Source organism: Malurus melanocephalus, unplaced genomic scaffold (assembly GCF_030028575.1).
Source record: "Malurus melanocephalus ecotype Western Australia unplaced genomic scaffold, MMel_1.1 scaffold_460, whole genome shotgun sequence".
NCBI classification, from domain to species: domain Eukaryota; kingdom Metazoa; phylum Chordata; class Aves; order Passeriformes; family Maluridae; genus Malurus; species Malurus melanocephalus.
This window is the reverse complement of record NW_026623692.1, coordinates 448,663-469,484: the sequence shown is the minus strand read 5'-3', so window position 1 is coordinate 469,484 and position 20,822 is coordinate 448,663. Positions and strand designations below refer to the sequence as shown.

The window sequence follows — 20,822 nt, the reverse complement described above, 5'->3', positions numbered from 1 at the left end:
AAAATCTAATGGGTTTGCTCTAATAAAAAGGAAAGCCCTTGAGACCTCATATTCCCTGGCTGCACAGAGCTGCACAGATGAGGGCAAGCTTCTCATAAATCCCTTCAAGCTGAAAGATGTAGTAAAACTTAGGTACTACTGTGTTTTGGAAGCCAGAAGGCATTTGCAGGCATATGCAGCATCAAGGGACATAACAGTTTACCTCCATGCTCCAAAGAAACACGTTCAGAAAGCAGCAGGAATCACCAGCCCAGGCAACCTGAGAAGCAGCCTCTTCGTGTAACTGTCTTCTCTTATTATCCACRATCTTCTTTGTTACCTTCACTTTCAGGGTTCTCAGAGATTACTTCAGTTTGTGCCCAGGCTGTCATCAGTGTGAAAAACTACTACTTGGCTCATCACTTGCMAGCTCTCACAAAATCTTGCCTGTCCTGTGACAGGGAAGTTGTTATTTGTGACAGCTTATGCCTTTTTGGTGTCTTCTCTGGCTGCTGTGAAAAAAAGAAATTATCATCATCTCTTTACAGCTGCCAGCTATGAGTGCTTTTGAAAGCACTTCCAAACCTTTTCTAAGATGCAGGCAGATGATCTGACCCAAACTTGTTATGAACTTAACATTTTGAGTAGCGGCTACACCACGGCAATTATTTATGTTCTTTAAGCTCTTTGAAAAAAAATAAAGCACTCTGTAAGTGTTAAACATCCGTTCACATAGCAACATGGCCATTTCCAGGCAAGTACTCACACAGCACTGAAAGGTCTAAAGTGAAAACACCTTTAAAAAGCACGAAATTCAGGTGTACTCAGCAGTCCTCTCTGCACTTTGTCCAAAGGCCTTGCTAAGCACTGCCCACTTGTCATGTTCAGGTAAGTCCCTTTAAATTTAGAAGGAGCCTTTTGCAGCACTAAAGGCAACCATGCCAGATGCCCTGCCTTGCCTTTTTTCTAAGGGTGTGGACCTGCCACAAAGAAGACAAAGTGGAAGATGATGTAATTCAGAGATACTTATCCATTCCAGCCTGGCCTTTGCCCGTAAAAAGGTTTAAATGGTTTGTTGTTATTCTTTAATTCTGGCTCAATTCTGATAAGAGGTTTTATGGCTGTGGGCTAGGTAGGTCTGTTGCATTACACTGGCTGAAAGGCTATAAAGACAGCCATCACTGAATTGTATCTCTGGTTTCCCAAGACTATTCCCTCCATTTTAACTTCAAGTATTTCTATCATAAGACCACCACACTTCCCAGCTACACAGATTTTAACACCTTACATGATTTTAATATAATAATAATAATATTATATCATATGTCTCATAAGTAAACCTGTAAATCAGAGTGATGTGCTAAAATATCAAGCTACACAAAATTAATAAGTTTTAACAGAAAAATCATGCAGTGTGTAATTTTTTATATAGGGAAGACTCAGAAAAAAAATATATATACTTTCAATCCCAAATTTGTGTCTAAAACAATGCCCTCTGCCAGTCAGTTTTAATAGAAACATAGGATCTGCCATGCTCCATTAAGCCAATGATCCATCATATCCAATATTGTCCCTTCTGTTTGGCAAACACAAGATGCTTCAAAGGAAGGCAAATTGTCCGTCATGCACTGGGCCAATTTTTCAATTTGAATAGTCCATTGTGCAAAAGCCACTCCATCCTTCATGTCAAGTCCTTGTCCCATGTGGTTGCAAATGTTAAAGTAATCAAATGGCATGCATGACCCAATGTACCGGTTTAATATTTTAATAACATTTAAGGCTGTGTTTATGCTCTGGTTGGGTCTGTTTCTCTTGAACTGTCAATTGTTTTTGTGCACAATGCTCCTCACATCCATTCTCATTACATCTCCCATTTCTACTACAATTCAGCAGCTGAATAAATCAATAGTATTCACAAATCTCCACAATTTTATGCCAGAATTAAAAAATCACTTCTGATTTTAAATAGATGTTAGAGGATATTTCTATTAAATAGCTACTTGATACAGCAAACAGGATGCACTGATCAGAGCCTTACAGGAGAGCTCCACTGAATTTCCTTCATTTCAGTCATATTCTGTTGCTGCTGAACTGGGTCCAGATGCCTCAGTAAGAACTACTGATTGTTATTACTCCATTGTGTGAGGATGGCAGCAGAGGGAAAAGAGGAAAGATGGGCAATGTAAAGGAATATAAGTAGGGATCTTATATGGCAACAAACAAGCTTTATGTACACAAAATGTCCTGGTTATATTTCTTCATGGGAGGGTCAGTCAGGTTTAACATCTCAGTATRTGACAGGGATCTTTCAGTTCCTGCAAGTCAAGGGCATGCTTATGCCTTGTATCTGGGTTTTATTTGTGGTTTCCACAAAACTGGATGTTGATTATTTAATTGGCTCAGCATATCTAATCTAATAGGGCTACAGGGAGACACTGGTCAGGACAGTGTCTAGCAGTCCTTTCAGGATCTAATGAGCTGTGTTGTGTTAATTGTGGGAATGTCACAGGCAGAAAAAGGGCAAAAACGCTGATACACTAATGCCTGCTTCCTTTCATTCCATCTCAATATCTACCTCCTTTCRTGGTGATGTCACCTCTGAAGATGGCTGAAACAAAATATTTTTAATCTTTTCCTATGTATTTCACCAGTTTGGGACAAGTCAGTATTTCACTGTTGRCCTTTTTATAGCTTTGCTGGTGCTCACAATTTTCATCCTCCCTTTTTTACAATGCAAATGTGAATGTTACAAAGCTAATCTGCATGAGGCTCTTGAAGTTTTGCTATTAGTTTTTACTGGTTTTTTAAATCTAATACTGCAGGTTAGTTATTTTTTGTTGCTTACATGATTAAAAGGAATTATATTAATTTGAGCCAGTTTTGGCCATGAAGCAAAACTTTAAAATGCTTATGTAAGTCTTTTAACATACTGGTGTTACACACAGGAGGTATATTTACTGTRTATTTACACATCTGATTTTAACAAGTCCTTGAATAACCTTTGGATSTCTTCAAATGAATTCTATGCCCACATCATAGTGCACAATGTGCAAATTTCCACTTTTCCAAAATCTCTGACTTGCCAGGCACAYATTTCTCTCAACAGCTGCTCCATCTAATAAGGAAACTCTTTGTATCACTTTTCYCTTAAGGACTCATTTCGATGCTTAGTATTTCAGTTTTTTCAGGGCTTACTCTACCTCTGGTTATTCAGATGAATTTCCTTTGAGCTATTGGTAAGAAATCCCTGTTAGCTGAATCTGGAAGCCGAGGGGGTGAGATTCCTCGACAAAGCCCTCATTGTTGCAGGCAGTTTCCACACAGCAGCTCTGGTAATGTAATGAAAAATATTGAGGGAGATGGAAATACCTCTATTATAGGCATATAAATACTTTCTGCATGAAAGACACTTCCTTGTGTCTGTGTGTCATGTTATCACAAAACACTTTGCCTTCTACCTAAGTTCTTCTGCTGAATAAGCACCTYGGGCTCATCTTCTGAGTTTCAATGGGAGCTGTAGTTGCAGATTACTCCTAAAAACCAGGACATAGGTGTTTTAAAAATTAATGCARCCTGTGAGGGTCTCCTGAGTTTTACCTTTTCTCCTTAATTTGTTGGAGGTRCCAGTCCAGCTGGACTTGGCTCTGTTCTGAAACCCTAGGAAAATTTCTCTCAGCTCTTCATGGTTTGCTGTTTTTGCTAAAAGCCAAATATGAATCTCGAAACATCACTGAAAGTGATTGCAATGGGATTGATGGAATTGGCCTGAACTCACAAAAAAGAAAAAAAAAAAAGGGGGCAAGATCCTTAAAGGTTTTTTGCTTTCCTTAATTTGAAAAATGAAGTGGGAAATGTGATGTCCATACAGGGGACACACGCCAGGGTACCAAAGGGACTAGTGAAAGACAGGAGTGCTGAGGTTCTTTATTTTCACCTCTACAAACATCTTCCTCCCCAAAACACATACTAATTCAATGGGATAGCTACCTATTATTGACAACAGAAGAGTTATTCTAATTTTCACAGCAAAAGATATTGTATCTGCAGTATATTCTAAATTGCCTGCAGAGAATAATTTACAATAATGTCCTGTCTCCCTTTTCCCACACTTTATCATCTTCTCTGTCAGTTGCTATGCAGATTATTACCAGCAAGTAAAACAGGAATAGCCTCCTTCCAAATATCGTGTTTGTTTGGGGTTTTCTTCCTTCTTTTTGTTATTGAGCACCTCTCAATTGCTAGGAACTTCAGCATTTGCYTGCTCCTTTTTCTGAAAAGTGGCTTTTCTTATATGCAAGGCAGGAAAACTGCGACAGAAGTGTATATATAGGTTTTTTGGTTTTTTTTATCTCCTAATGCAGAATATGGGATCCCCACCCTTACAGAACACCTGAACCTGGCATGAGTTAAACAGGTTATATGCCATGGAAAAGCAGRCTGTTGGCACTTGTGGCTGCTTTAATCAGACAAGTATGAGGTTTCACTGTGCCTTGGATATCAATTCTGATTAATTCCTAATGAATGTCTCTGCAYTTTAGTTCAGAGGTAAGATGTGGCCTTTTCATAAGAAGTTTATTACCAGGAGGATTAAGCCCACCAGTTGCCAATAKCATCTCCTGCTCACCTTGAAATGATGATATTCAGAGCACTCAGTCCTCCACTCTGCACTGAACAGAATTTCAAGGGTAAGAATTATTTGGCAGAGCTGGAAACCCGATTTTTGCTGTACCAGATACTGAGGCATTTTTTCAGTTGGCCCCAAATGACTGCACAGGAGGATGTGCTCCCATTCACAGCATTGCTATACTGCTTAGCAGGATCTTCCTTTGATCTCCTCCCCCTTGTAGCTGTCCATTCCTCCAATATAGGATGGAAAGCAGGGTTTTGGGATGACCCCCTGAGTTGCTGTCACTCAAACAGTGAGCACCTCTGGTGGAGTGTTATCACCTATTCCACAGCAGCCCATGGAAGGAGAGATTACATTTTCAATCAACACTCTGCACTGTGGTATTTACTCTTCTTCCAACCAGAGGAATTTAATGCTCTGAGGTATGGCAAGTAGTTAGGACCAGATGGTATTTATCCAAGGGTTCTGATGAGATTTCAGGAAAGCAGGCTCTGAACTATGACAGAATCAGGCAATTTTTCAGTCAAAACTGCCAGACATCCTGGACAAGGGAGCATGGAATGGTGCAAACCCAGCTGAAGGATTTTTTCCTCCTCAGGGAGCCACGCTTGTCACTCAGGTTTGTCTTTCATACCAGTATGATTTGTTTTTTCTCTGAAGTGTCACAAGTGAGAGAATGTGTATACAAATTAAAATACATTACAATTCAAAAATCAGCATGAAAAAGCCACTTGTTTCTGGCTTTAAAAATCACCGTGAACTGTTTTAATATATCACTTGACCTTTTTGCCTCTAGCTATTATTTTTTTATTATGTCCTGCTTCCCCTGTTCTGATCCCCACAGTGACTCTAATCCCCCAATTAAAGAAAGATCAAACTGTGTCCAAAAATAYTCAGACTTAATTACTTGCACAGGATGGAAATCATTGATAACTTTCTAAAATAAGAGCTACTCTGCACTCTATACCTCCATTGCAACCCTCAGTCTCATTAGCTGAAGCACTGGAAATATCCATGCAATAATTTCTGCTATCAGCCAGCAAGATTACAGGAGGGCATATCACACTCACCCACCCATATTTGAATCACTGTCAAAAAGAAAAATKATTTTTTAAAGATGTTGACTTGTGACAATAAATTTACTTACTAGGTGGTTCCCAGCACCCAGCTGTAGACTAAGGTTCATATTTACATTTTCAAGGAGTATTGGCTGACACAGGGACAGGGAAACCAATTTAAGGAAGAAAATCCAGCCTCTATATTGAAATGATAAGCAAATCTTAGGAAAGTAAACTTTGTAGAGGTTATAGGCTACATATAGTCCCTAGGGCAATGCAGAGATAAGGGAATTGATTCTGCAGTCCCTTTCTTAGTGGTACTTCTGCWAACCTCTAATTTTTAGTAGTRGAACTGAAAAGAGAGGAATAAAATKTAATTGGCACAGGTTCAAGATCCTGTGGATTTGCTCAAAAGTGGGCTGGATTTGTCTAAACATATACCTGGCTTGTCTTAGGAAAAAAAGAACTAATAGGTGCAAATATGTAAATGCAGATWTAGTTGCCACTTAATGGCAAAAAAGAAAGAGCCTTTATCCATTTTGTCTTTGAAAATGTAGCCAGTGTCTATCTAATGGTACCACTGGCACTTCAGTAGCCTTCCATTATTATAAGTAGACCACATAATACCACTGCAAGGCACAGCTCTGGGGGCCTGGTTTGCAGTAGGTGATTTGACAGCATTTTATACCCACTCACTTCACATGGGCCTGAATGGCTGCACAGGGTGCCTGAAATTACAAGCTCAAATCTCAGGAATGTGTCTTTTCATCTCATGTAAAAAGCCTTAAACCACAATATTAGTTCTGAGGCTGAGATCTGCTTACAGATCAGTGACATCACATCACTCCTTCTTTTTTCTTCATGCTGATTTAACCTGTTTAGACTTTCATAAAAGTCCTTGATGTAGGAGCTAAATGTCCTTGAAAACACTGGGTTCTTGGCAAGTAGGCAAATTCCCAGTATGAGGCAAAGAAGGCCAATTTTGCTTTCATTAAACTGTTGCTATTCCCACCAACTTCACAATTTTTATGAAAGTAGTACACACACGTTAGAGAAGGGTTCAATGTACTGCACGACCTGGATTCTATTTCTAGCATTACCATGAGTGTCTTTTTGCTTCTCTTCACCCATCACTTTAAGCAAATAAAAAACAGTTTTGTCTCTTGAGGGAAGGTACTATTTTTTTTTTTTTAATAAAACAGGAAAATAATAATTTGGCATATAATGTACCAAGTTGTTCCACAAAGGAAATTGTTACTAGAAGTTTCTTGACTCTTGATGGCTCCTAAATCTAAATCACTTGGTTTCAACAAGGAGGTCTTAGTGTCTGCAATCCAATTTTCAACAAACAGGTTAGATTTATTTTCAAATTAACAGTGTTAATGTACCTGTCAGAGAAGTTCTGGTAAGGGATAACYCCAGGGCATAATTCACTAAATGATCTTTTTCCCCATCACTTTTCCCAGTCTTACTTAAGTGCATATCTCCTCATTTAAGGGCCTCATGGTTCTGCAAGTTCTTACTGCTATGGTAGTTTAGTCTAAGAATCTGAATATATTTTCTGACACTTTATTATAATAAATGCTAGCTGTGCTACCTGTTTTCATATTTCAGACCTTTACTTCACTCATTCATCTTAAAGAAGTTGAAAAAGAATGGGATAGAGAAATACAGAACTCATGTTTTTGACAATATTTCAAAGAAATGTATTGCTGTAGGTTCTTAAGAGACACTTTGTTTCAATTTATAAAAGCTATTTTTGATCATTCCCTTCCAKCTGAAGAATACTGCCAAAGGAAATTTTAAAATCTGAATTGGATATGTATCATAATTTTGAGGAGGACACGAAATTCTGCCAGAAAGTGATTGATCCATATTAACAAAGCCCTGTCCCACTCCAATTCCACCGTGTCTTGATCAAGTCAGTCAGGTGAAGAGAATGATGGATTGTATTTTGACTGTAATTCCAAATCAAACATGAAGCAGTTATGGCATTAAATCTATGTTTTAAAAGAAAATTATAAATAATCTAGCACCTTTAGTAATATAATACCATACCTGTTATATTTCTTTCTTTGCTGTAAATCTTTGGGGCTTTTCTGCTCTCTCTGTCCTTAGAGAGTATTCCTTCCATTATTTCATTCCTGTCTAAGCAACTTCCAGGAAGCGTTTTTCCAGATTAAAATGACATCACTCCCAAACCCTGTAAATTCAAGTCAGCATTCACAAAATGTACACRATTGGCAGCCTTTGGCTGTAAAGTCTTTAACCAGCTGAATCAACAGCCAGCACAAGGTTGCCYGCATTTCTCTGCCTGGTATTTCAAACTTATGCATCCTTTCACCCTCACTTTCTGCAATGTGGYGATGTTGACATCTATCTTGTTGACACTGTGACAACAAGAAATACTTTAAACAATTATTAGAACATTGTCATTAATTACATTATTAGCCTTTTCAAAAACATGAGCCATGGACAGAAACCCCTTTTCTGGAATATTCAGCCATTGACCAGGATTTTGTAGGTACAATTTGACTACTCTTAGATATCCCACTTGTTCTGCTGTTTTGGAAGTGCAGCTTCATGCATTTTACTTATCTGAATATGGCACTTCARAGCCTCAACCATGCCACCAAGGCAGAGCAATAAGTTTTAAATTCTTACTGTCAGGAAAGGCAGTGATGGTTGAAGTTTAATTATACAAGGATTCTCATATTCCAGTTCCCATGCTATGTTCTGGTTGCAGTCTGACACTTCAAACTCTGATAAATTTTCTATAAACCATTTTACTGTGGCCAAGATTATTATCCTACGCATTGCAATTAGAAATATGGAATATTTCTAAGACTATAAGCATAGAAAGTATGATTGAGATTTGTAATGGATTCTATATTTTGGAAATAATAACGTATTAGRAGCCATGTATTTTAGCTTGGTGGCTTTGTAACAGTATGGTAAAAAAGAGAAAAGGACTGGGTAAATTGTTTTCACATGACCCTTGTCCTTCAGTATTAAGATTACTTGGGGAGTTATCATCTTACCCCTCGAAATGGAGAAAAGTGTCATGAAGGCTTCTGCAAGGATGACTTCCAAGTCAGATATTATCAGTGCCCTGGATAATAGAACAGATAGTGGACATTACCTTTCAAYGTAGAAATAGCATAGCAATCTCTACTGCACAATACTCAAATTATGGAAAACACAGCCCACGGAATACATAATTCAAATTAGTAATGGGAGGTGCAATGGAGAAAGGAAGAATGAGACCTCCTTAATATTAAGAACTAATCTCAAAACCATTTTCTATCTATATCTGAAAAAAAAATCCTGATATGTGAAAGCCTTGCTCTGAGCAAACATTTGTGAGGCAAGAGCATTTCTCATTGACTTTCAGCTGTACTCCTATGTTTTGTTCTCGAGGGAAATACTCAAGGCAATTGAAAGTCCATTCCTGTAACCCCCTGTAGTAACAGTGGAYTTTTTTTAATAAAAGGAATACAACATGGGCAATATCAATTTTTGAGTCAAAGGACCCCTGCAAGATAAAAGGTTTGATGCAGACAGACTGCTGCATRGCTGTGCTCTGAAATGTGTAACACTGATACAGATGTCTAATTAGGTTAGACACCTAGACTGCTTTAAATTAATAACCCCAAGCACTTCAGAGTTACAGTAGCTACACAATATTTTAGTTTCTTAGAGAGCAAAATTTGCTCTATTATGCACATAATTCCACTGAAGCTCAAAGGGCTTTTGCATGTGATGACATACATAAAAAAACACTTCCCTAAATAGTTCAAGATGCAAGTTAATTAAACTGACGAAAACAAAAGCAAATTCTTCCTTCAAAGCTGTAGCAGAGTAAATTATCTCTGTGAAACTCTTGGTTGGCTTTTCCTGTGCTTCACAAGGACAAACTTTGTACAGAAGGAAAACAACGAAGGCAAAACCATGGATGACACTGAAAACAGTGTGAGCTCTAAGTATTTTACACTGACACTACTTGATGATACTCACAACTGAAAATTTCATCTTAGTGGTGATATGTGGATTAAAAATGCACTTTCTCTGAAGTAATTGGAAAGCTTACATAAATTTCAATTTCAGCAGCAGCTGAATGCAGATTTTGAATGCAGTCTCATGCAAATTTATAYTGATAGCCACATACTGCTCAAAAGTTTAAAGCAAGAGAAAAATGGCATCTCAGCAGCATGTAGATAAAGTAGTAGCTTTATTATATATAAATGGATGYGTGTAGCCTGTATGTATCTACTATWCTGTTTGCTCTGCRTATAAAAACACTAAGGGTCTGCCTTGATTTTAAAGGGGCTGCACTTCTGTCGCAGAATAATTTTCCCAGTGAAATAATGCTCAAAAAAAATCATAATAATAGAAGAGGTGATACATCTCTGTACGGCAGGAATCTTTGTGACTGGGATTTATGGAGCATAATTAGTTCTGATTACTTGCCATGGGAGTCTCAGCATCCTCCCACTGTTGTTCAGCTTTTGGCACCACGCAGAACTAAAGTAGTCAAGCCTAAGGCAGAGACATCTGGAATACTTTGGGGAACCTTGGCTCGCCTGGTAAGTCAGTCAAAAGCGCTTCTTTTTACCTGCAAATCTCAACTTCAACTCCTTCCAGTGTGGGGCTGAATATTTCTCTAAGTGCCGAGCTTTGTAATGGCTGGGCCGGGCTGTTCGCCTCTTTTGGGCCATTTTGAGCAGAATYACCTCGCTGCTGGCAGCCCGTCGCCTCACGTTGTCACCGCTCAGCCAGCCCGGGCTCCCTCAGCGCTGGGCGCCGGCTTTGCTGTGACCTCCTGAGGGCTCCCCTCACGCCCGGCKTGGCGGGAACAGGATTCACCTCAGGCCGGCGGCACCCGCGGGTGGCTCGGGGACATTTGTAGCGCTCCGGTGACAACGCGCCTCCCCCTCACGGACCCCCCCGCCCTCCACCCGGGCCGTGAGGGGCGGAGGTGGGACGGGAGCGTCCCCTCCTCTCCGGAGCGCCCGCTGCGGGAGGCGGGMGCGCTGTCCCTGGCCCCGCTGCCTCCGTGACGATGCCGTCCTAGCGAGGGATGATGACAGGCAGAGGAGGAGGAGGAGGAGGGGGGCAGAGCCGCCGCCGCCGCCGGGAGCCCTGTCTCTTGCTCGCCTCCCCGGCACTTCCCGGCTCCCGCTGCCGGGCTGCGCATCGCGCCGCCTTCCCGACGGGCGGCGGGGTGGCCGTGGTTTTGTGGTGAGGGGTTTGTCCTCTCCAGGTGCTCTGTCCCCCCGCCGAGCAGGGCTTGTGTCTTCCTCCTCCTCCTCCTGCCTCCTTTCCCGCCGCACACGCTGCCGGACGAGGCCGGCCGGGAGCGGGAGCCGCCGCCACCGCCACCGCCACYGCCTGAGGGGACCCTGACCATGTCGAGCAAGAGCAGGAAGAGCAAGGAGCAGGGGAGAGTGACCTTTCCCCCGCAGCAGGAGGAGGAGGAGGAGGGGGCAGAGGAAGAGGAGCAGCAGCGCCGGCGCCGCGGCTGGAGAGGCGTCAATGGGGGGCCGGAGCCCCCTCCGCCGCCGCAAAGGGCCGTCAAAACCCTCCGGGAGCCCTACGGATACTACCCGCCCCCACCTTTTGCCAGCACCATGTAAGTGGGGTCCGGRGGGGTGTTCGGAGGGGGCTGCCCGGCAACTTCCCGGGAGCAGCGGCGGGGATGCGGCTCCCGATGAGTTGCGGGGCCGGGGGCGCGGTTGGCCCCGTCCCGACCGGGCCCGCGCAGCATGGAGGGGAGAGAGGGAGAGAGAGGGACAGAGGGACAGAGGGAGAGCGGCCGCTCCGCACTGTCCGAGCCGCGGGCACTTGGCACAAAGTACCCCGAGGGCATCGTCCGGCCCTTGCCTGCCCTCGGCCACCTTCCCCAAACCCTCGGCATTGCCGCTTCGGCGTCAGGCGGGGGCAGGTGTGTGCTGGGGTAGAGGAGATTCCGTCCCTTCCTTTTTTTCCCCCTTCTTTTTTTTCCCTCTGCATACAAGCGTAGCCGCCGAGWAACTGCCTAATTATTGGCTCAGTTAAGGTTTAGAGAACCCATCGCACCCTTTTGTGCTAGCAGCGCTAATGYATCCCCTTTATCCCTACGTATTTTTTAAATCTATGCTGTGATAAAACCAGATTCCCCACAGAAATCTAGGACACCTGTGCAGAAAAYCATTCGTTCTGGAGATGCATCTTACCCTGTTCGGATGTGGTCTTCCAAAATTTCAGTGTATTTTCAAAGATGCAATCACAACACATWCATATCTAGATGTATAAGGAGATGCTGACCATGATTAGACTTAGTGCAAGAAAAATGCATTCAGTTTTACTTGTAGGGATGTTAACTTTCTTTTCCCTGACTTGCAAAATGTRGGTTGTCCATGAATTATTCACTAATTTTTAGAACTTGCTGCAGTTTAGGTAGACTTAACCTCTGAGGGTTGCTTGACTATTTTATGCTTTCAGGACAAAGTTTAGTTCTTAATTAAATATTTTAATTACCAGATAGCAAACACTGAGTTTTAAGATAAGCTATTCAGCATTTGTAGAAGCCTTAATCAAAATCACCCCAGAGACAACTGTAAAATGCAGAAATAATTAGCGTAGTGCTTAGAGTGTGATAACCACAAGTAAAAGTGGGGGTTACCATCCCTGTGCAGGAATTCTTTACAAATATCMTGCACCCAGCAATCTGCACTTAACATGAATTGGTCTTTCACATGTCTTTAGCTGTCAGAAAGTTAGTTGTGCTTGAGTTACTTGTCTAGACTCCCATGTAGTTGATGGAATGGGAGAGGAAATAGCAGTGGGGAAGGCAGCATAGTCATTTATCTTCCTTTTTTTGATGTGCCTGTCTTTATCTACCATAAAAAGAGACTTGGACACGTTATTTTTAGACAGTTGAAGCTGGCTCAGATGAATTGTAAGCGATGARTCCTCAACTTCTGGATCCCAAGTGTCCTTCTAGAAAGGCTGGCATTTTCCTAGATGGGTATTATAGCATGGGGGGATCAAACTGGAGTTCAGTTTACGCAGCTATAGGTGTTTGAGCCTGGAGTGAGCTCTGTCTCTTGGAATTGCTTCTTGGTAGATAATTCTTGTGGCCCTATGCTGGGAATCTATGACAGCAGTGCTTGTGAGCCCAGTGGGCTGACAGAAGGGCTGATGTGGATTAATGTAGTAGGAGCATGTTGAGCTATTGGGGCATGGAGGTAAAAGACCCAGAACCATATTTTCCCTGTTATGTGCCTGTGGTCATCCTTGGCATAGCAGTGGGGTTTTTCTCCTGGAGTAACATTCTGTGTTTGGTACAAATGCTAAAATTATAGAGCCTGTTAATGAAATAAAGATGGGTATCAGTTTGCTCCTGATACGCTCAGATTGACACACATAAAGCGTGTCTCTAGCAGGAACAAAGTCTAAATATGCAGCACAATGTGTAAGGGGAAAGAGGCAGAAAGATGTGAAGTAGTTTGCTCAAGAAGGCAGCATTGCTGGATTTTGAAATGTCTTCTCTCTGAAAGCAGTTGCCTGTGCAAGGTACCTGTCAGTGTGCCGCTGGCTCCCTCCTGTGCCAAATATTGCTGGAAAAAAAGTAATTAACCTCAGATTCCCACTAAGATTGCAGACTGGAGGTAATACTTGTTTCATAGGTTACTATGTGCCCAGTGGGAAMAAGGTGGACGAAACCTGTAAATTAAAAGTAGTAGGCATCAGATACCTGATTTCCTGAATCTCTCTGAAAATCACAGCGTAGTAGTTTTCTGGCTGCAGAAACAGAACACAAAGAAAGGACTAAGTTTCAAAGGAGCTTTAAAATTCTTTGTTGGTACATCCCTGTTAACTTGGTCCTTTCCTGGTGAGATGTTTGCCTTGTTCTGTGTGTATATAGATGCCCTCCTGTCATTAAGATACAGTCCTTTTTTTCCCACAGGAATTCCAAGGGTTGGTATTTTCCTTTGAAGAGTTAGTGAAGCGTAATTGTCGGAAAAAGCTCTGCACAGTTTATGGGRCAGGAGTTTGTTCCATCCTCTTAAGTGTGTGTACACCTCCTCCTGATAGCTCATTGTGGTTTTTTTTTCCATTTTTTTGGACTGAATCTTTCCAGCTTGGAGCCAGAACTTCTGTGAGATGACATGAGGGCATTTTGGATGATGGATTATGTTGTTTCAGACCAGTGGGAGAGTATAGACCGAAGTCAGATCTTGCAGCTGGCCTGATTTATGTTCTGCTGTTCAGCTGAATTAGCCTCCCTCTTCTGGAAAGCCTAGGCAGTAGCTCACATAAGRGAAACGGAAGTTTTCATTTAATGCATTTTGGATTTGGTGCAGGGACTCCCAAAACATGAACGAGACACTGGTTTTAGTGGTAAAGAAACAAATTTACCAGTGGCCCATGCTGACACATGGCTGTAGCAGAGCTTGGAGAGATAGGAAAACCTTCCTTTGGGAGGGGCTGTGGGGCTTGAGGATTGCCCCTCCATTTCTTGTGGCCCTTCTCAGAGMCAGGAGATGCTTCATCACATAGAAAAGCTGTCTTCTTCTGTGACAGTAACAAATAAAATCTWTGAAATCATTTAGTTTGAGGGATCTCAGGAGTCATTAGCTACAGTGCTGCTCCTATGTACATGCGTGTCTGAGCATTTACTTTTGTAAGGCAATTACCAGTCTTTAATTCTAAAACTGGGACCTCAGGTGACTTTTAGCAGAACAAAAGGCACAATCTGCATCTCCTGTTCRGCTAACTCTGGTGTTGTTGCTTTTAGACAGTGTTGGCATTATGTTCTTATCAGATCAGTCCATTATTGCTGGACTGCATTCCCTTTTCAGGGAATCAGGATCACAAATGTACTGTAGTTTAGCAGAGGGGTAAACTGCTTGTAAATTGTTSATGCCATCTTTTACTGCATGTAAGAGTTCAGGGAGAGTAACAGCCTGTACTTCAGCACAAATGTTAGAAAATTGCGCTATGGATCTGGGAAGGCCCAGAACAAAATCTCTGTTTCTCCAGCCACTCTCCTTTCCTTTAAAAATGTTTATGCCATTTGTAGTGTTAAAAAAGAGACGTAGAAACAAGACTGTAAGTCTTTTGGATTGCTGTAGATAATGAGCAGGATAAGGAGTAAGAAATTCTCAGGTCAASTCTTTGTCCCGCATTTCTTTTCTGCTGCAATTCTAAATGCTTGAACATGAAAAGGGATAGGTAGGCTAACAGAGTGGAAATCTGTAATTGAAACAGCCCATGGTAGAAGCAGAGGGATTGTCCTGCTTTCCCCAGCCCTTTGCAGTTGCTGTGCTGTTCAATTGTCTTGGCTTTTACATTACTCGTAGGATGACTCTGACCACGCAATGATATCATGCAATGTAAGGTCATAGTAAATATGATGTGTGCAGAAAACAAAGAGACAAGTGGGCATTGCTTGTTCAGTGGATTTTTTTTTATTTTAATAATTTATTTCCCATATGAAGACTATGCGTTTTAGATGAAAACATTTAAGACAAGCATAAATAAGTTATGAGGTAGGATAGGTTGTTTTGTTTTACTTACCTGATACATAATGAACCTGTTAGTTGTCCAGGGTGCACATAACATTGTTCTATATGAAAGCCTGTGATAGGTAAAGGTCTTGAAAGGTGATGTTCTCCTTTAGAAGCCTTGACCTCACTAATGTGAGRGTTCTGCTGCAAAGCAGAGCTGATGAATGAATGATTCTGAAGGTTGGTGTACAGTTCCTGAAGTTTTTCTTTCTTGCCAATGAAGTTTTTCAGTTCCTCAAAACATCTGCTTAACTGCTGCAGGCTGTGGGCCAATTGAAATCTGTCCAGATGTGATAGAACAGATGTATTTCRGTTAACATGACTTGTCTCCAGTTCCATCCTTATTTATTGCTACTGAAGAATTAATATAGAATAATTGGGCATTTTTCTTCTGTGGTGCTTCYRTGGAYTTTTTGCTGTGCATYCTACAGATTTTAAAAAATTTTCTATGTGTGTTCTTTCAATTACTTGGAAGAGTCGGGAAAAGGAGCATCATGATTCCCATCTCTCCTTCCCTCTTTTAATGTAGATTGTCAGCACCTTACAGAGACAAGGTTGAGTAGCTGAGCTTTAAAGGCTTTGGAAATTGAACACAAGTAATTAATGCCCACATGGCCCGAATTTAATAATGTCTTTAAGCCAATAATATTTTTAATGCTGTTGAGCAATGCAAGTTGAGATTTTGCTGGTTTGATTGTTTCAGATGGCAAATAATATACATAAGATGTGCTGAAGGTGGTCAAACAGGACTAAATTTTTTACTAGTTTTTTCATGCTTTGAGATAGCTTAAAAATATTAGATGTAAGAAAAAGAAAGTAGAAAATGTAATAGGAGACATTGTACCCAATTTTGCTTGCATGCATTACTCTGATCAGAGCTATGCTGGGTTTCAAGGTCTTTGAATTTGCTGAGGGAAAAGTGGAAGAAAAGAGGGGAGAGGAGTGGATGAGCACAACAGCCTTATGGCCTTGTGGTACACAAGATTTTTTGCTTTTTGTTTTTTAGGGGATGTCTTGGCAATATTTTAGTCATTAAAATACCAAGCATTGTGCATCTTTATTTTGAGAAGATTTTGCAGTCACTTCAGATATATCATTTCTGTCACAAAGTTTATAGTTAAGGGTATCTTCCTTAATAGGAAGATGCTCTTGMAAGGACATTTTTGAAAGGATATTTCCCTTTCTTTCTACAGAAGTCAGATGAATCACCTCAGGGATCAGCCAGATAGTGGGTTTTGAAAGGAAAGTAGGTAAAATGAAAATAAATGCCAAATTTCAAAATATGCTGAAAAATTAAACGGAATATATAAGGACTGTATTGTGTATTTCATAAAAAATAAATGAGATTCAAAGTGGTACTTTAGAGTCTTCTTAAATCAAGAACTCACCATGAATCAATTTGTTYTGTCTTTGTTTCATTTTTAATAGCTATTTTTTTTTTCATCATAACATTACAATAAACACTACATTTCTGTACCAGTGTAGTTTTGGATATGGAGGAAGAATGGAARTGTAACAGCATACCAGGCACTAAGATCTTGTTTAAAAGGAAACTATGGGAAGGCAATGTTTTCTTCTAGTTTTGGTGGAGAATAGGGTAGCAGCACTCTGTGGCTGTTCACAATGTGCACTCTGGGCTCAAATCATTATTTCTGAGTACTTCTAAGTGGCAAATATGCCTGAGGTTTAAGACATTAAATCAGTTCTGTATTTGACAGAGTTACAAATCCTCTCTGTTACGCAGCCTTTTTTATAGATTTAAGGAAAGCGGTACAGAATTGAAAAAAAAAAAAAGGAAAGAATKGGTCATGTCATGTTTGCCAAAGCAGTTTTGCCACATCTTYCAAAAAKTAAATAGTAGTTAGCATTGCTTATAYGGCAGTGCCTCTCAGGCTGTTTCASATAGTCCAGAAATGCCAGCCACARATCGAAAGGTAAARAGATCAAATGYTTCATCCCAGGAGAGACCTGCCCTTGTTAATGAGTATCACAGTCTCCTYACTTGATGTGCAACTGAGCTGCCCATTTGTGTTAAAKGAAATGCTCAGAGCCTGAACCAGGGTTTAAGATATTTGTGGCTGTGATAAAGTGATTAAGATTTTACATTTTGTTGAATTTATTACAACTGATGCAGATAGCTGGAAGGGCAGACATATCCTTACAACCTGAATGGAATTAGTTATGCCCAATGAAAGCTGTTAGGGCTGACAGTGCTGCATCCAGTGATGTCAGCAGGCTCATTTTGTGTAGCGTTAATATAGCAAAACTCATTGCTGAAAGATCCCACCCACGAAAAAACAACCCCCACCAGCATTAAGGAGACTTTTTCTCTGTCTGTGGGTTTGAGCCTGCAACAATTTGAATATTTAGCTTTTAAAGCTGCCCATGCAGGTGCTGCTGTGTCCACTTCAATGCAGAGCCCTTGCATGCCCAAAGGTGCATGTGGCATTTTTTCTTGGTTCTGTCCTTTTGCAGACTGACAGGACTGTTTAATATTTTGGTTTGCCCTTGGCATTCATTTCTTGGAGTCATATCTCTTCTAATGCACTGAGGGTAGAAGAATTAATTTCCTCTTCAGTTTTTCTGTCTGGCCTTTTACTCCCATGTCTAACTTTTCCAGCAGAGTGAAACAAAATAATTTTCACAATGCTCCTGTAAAATGGGAGCCAACTGTTCTTTTTCTCAGGATGAGGAACAGAGGCAYGTAGGACCCAGGAAACAAATTTGGAACTTTAAAAGGCTTCTTTGTCTCCATATGTGTATATATAKAGAGAGAGAGAGAAAAGGGMGTGTATTAYATGTGTTCAAAGTATGCCCTCCATTAACTCATAGTGTTTATCAGCAGCTCTTGGTGTCTCCATGCCCGTCAAATCATTTCAAGTGATCTCTATCCCTTGAGYTACTGGATTGACTGATAGCAGCTGGAGGCTGCCTTTCTCAATACTGAGCTGGACTAGAAAAGGAAAGGGAGATTGCTGACTGGTTTCACATTCATGTGCAGATGGTGGTGGAGGAAGGTTAGAGTATCCCGAGTACCTTTTCAGGCCTTTGGCCTCTGCTCTGGCAGGCRCAAATTCTTCTATTCTTTCCCCAGCTGTGACCACTTTAGCCTGATCCCATCCATTTTGTTGTTTCAGACCTTGCCAGGCTGTCTCCTGCTGTTGTTTTCTCCAGCTAAGGCAGTGTCTGCTCCTCAGCCTCACCCTAGGATCCATTTTCTTTGCRATTTCTATTCAGTCTCATTGCTCTGAACCTCCTTATCCCTTTCTAGTTTCCTTATCTAGCTAGATCCATCTCAGCATCCGATCTGTCTGTTCTCTCMGCTGGTCTCTCTGCTGGTTTGTAATTCTACTTTCTGTGTTTCCAAATCAGCTTGTTCACCCATTCTTTTCACCTGTTACCCTTCTCTGTTCTCAGTTTCCTTTAAACAATCTCACTTTCCTGCACCCAGGTTTCCTCTTTCCAGTGCAGCCAGTTATCCCAATTTCCATTCATTAATTCTTCGACTTTCCCATTTCTCTTGATTGTGTTAGAAGAAAGTGTACATACCTTCTCAACTCCTGAAATGGGTGATGTAGAAATAAGCCCAACACAATCCACAGCATTGCAGTGGTCCAACTGGAGTGAGAGCTGATCCCAGTCTATACCGGATAACTCCTGCTGTCTGGAACCTGTGARCAGTTTAGTTGCACAAAGTCTGGTGAATGTGTATGTACTATTGTTTTGAAAAAATTTATAATTTGACCATAACAACTTGGGAGTAGAAGCTTCCAAATTTAACATTTCTAGCAGTAACATGAGAAGCTGTGAGATCGASTTTCACCATGTGTTGCTTGGCAAGACATCCTGAAGAAAATGTGTTTTCACCTCACTTTAAATGATCTACAGCATGGTAAGCATGAAGTATTGCCTTAGTTATACCATCAGCTTGAATGCCTGTGATGGATAACAATTAATTACTACTGGCAGTAGAATAGTAGATGTGTTTCCATTTTATATATATCTTAAGTGAGCTGGGAGGAATTTCTGAAGAGGAGCGATGTCTTAAAATAAAAAATGTTAATACATCTTGACCATGCTAAGAAAACAGCAATGACCCATGGCATTGAACCTGTGAGTGCCTCTAAATTGCAGATGAGCAAGAGTGATCCCAATACAGGATTACTGCTTGTCAATAGATGGGCAAAGGACAAGGAACAAAAGAAGTTGTTATAGCCACAGGATTGGAAGTTACAAATTACCAAAGTAGTGAAAGTCTGTCACCTTTTCTCTGTTTTTCCCTTAGGTACATCGAAGAAAGTCCATCCTTGAGGCGTATGACCATGATGAGRGAGAAGGGAAGGCGACAGGCCATAAGGGGCCCAGCTTTCATGTTCAATAACAGGGGCACGAGCCTGACGGCCGAGGAGGAGCGATTCCTGGACGCGGCGGAGTACGGGAACATCCCTGTGGTGCGCAAAATGCTGGAGGAGTCAAAGACACTGAATGTCAACTGCGTGGACTACATGGGCCAAAACGCCTTGCAGCTTGCTGTAGGTAATGAACATTTGGAAGTGACAGAACTTCTGTTAAAAAAAGAGAACTTGGCACGGATTGGAGATGCCCTGCTGCTCGCAATCAGCAAGGGTTACATTAGGATAGTGGAAGCAATTTTGAATCATCCTGGGTTTTCAGTAAACAAGCGACTGACTCTGAGCCCTTGTGAGCAGGAGCTCCAGGATGATGATTTTTATTCCTATGACGAAGACGGTACCCGCTTTTCTCCAGACATCACTCCCATAATTTTAGCTGCCCACTGCCARAAATACGAAGTCGTGCACATGCTGTTGATGAAAGGAGCAAGGATAGAAAGACCTCATGATTATTTCTGCAAATGTAATGACTGTACAGAGAAGCAAAAACATGATTCTTTCAGTCACTCTAGGTCAAGAATAAATGCGTACAAAGGACTGGCCAGTCCGGCTTATCTGTCCCTCTCCAGCGAAGATCCAGTACTCACCGCTCTAGAACTCAGCAATGAACTTGCCAAGTTGGCCAACATTGAAAAAGAATTCAAGGTAATGGTCTTTTGTGTTTCTCTGTGTTTTTTATTATTTTAAAGCTGCTGCTACTTCATGTTGTCSTCAGATGATGAAATTATTGCCTGTGCCTTTACTTCTTCAATTRGAAATACTCTCATCTTATTGTCTCTTTTATTCTTGATACATAAGCCTATAAAAGRAATTTTTAATGAAATGAAATTGCTTTTGCACCTGCTGTGTTTGGAGAAAATTGGAAAAATTGGAGAAAGTGTGTGTTCTGATAACCTTGCAGCAGATGGAAAACAATCTTGGTTGCTGCAGCACACAAGGATTGTCCTTAGTTACAAATGCTGAGTAACGTAAGTGCAGAAAGGAGAAACATTTTCCTTTTCTTGAGGGAACTGCAGCACTGACCTTATTCCCTCTATTGACTTTGTACTAATTTTGACTGATGTCTCCAAATTGTTGAGAATACCCTAAAATGGATTTTTCTGGCTGCACCTTTTAGGAATGTCACTTGTTCCAAACCAGCTGTTAGACTGAGCTAGAGATGTTGGTCCTGTTACGTGGCTTTCAGCTATAT

General features: G+C 41.2%; 1 protein-coding gene across 1 annotated transcript in view; it reads left to right on the top strand.

The window, feature by feature from the left end:
• Positions 1-10,185: 10,185 nt before the first annotated feature.
• The window catches only part of TRPC3 (transient receptor potential cation channel subfamily C member 3), a 33,956-nt gene continuing 23,319 nt past the window's right edge, over positions 10,186-20,822 (top strand). Inside the window, exons 1-3 of the mRNA XM_057380568.1 lie at positions 10,186-10,250; positions 10,928-11,296; positions 19,504-20,275. Of these exons, the coding sequence (XP_057236551.1) occupies positions 11,073-11,296; positions 19,504-20,275 (996 nt within the window). The 5' untranslated portion in view covers positions 10,186-10,250; positions 10,928-11,072. The remainder of the gene's footprint in view (positions 10,251-10,927; positions 11,297-19,503; positions 20,276-20,822) is intronic.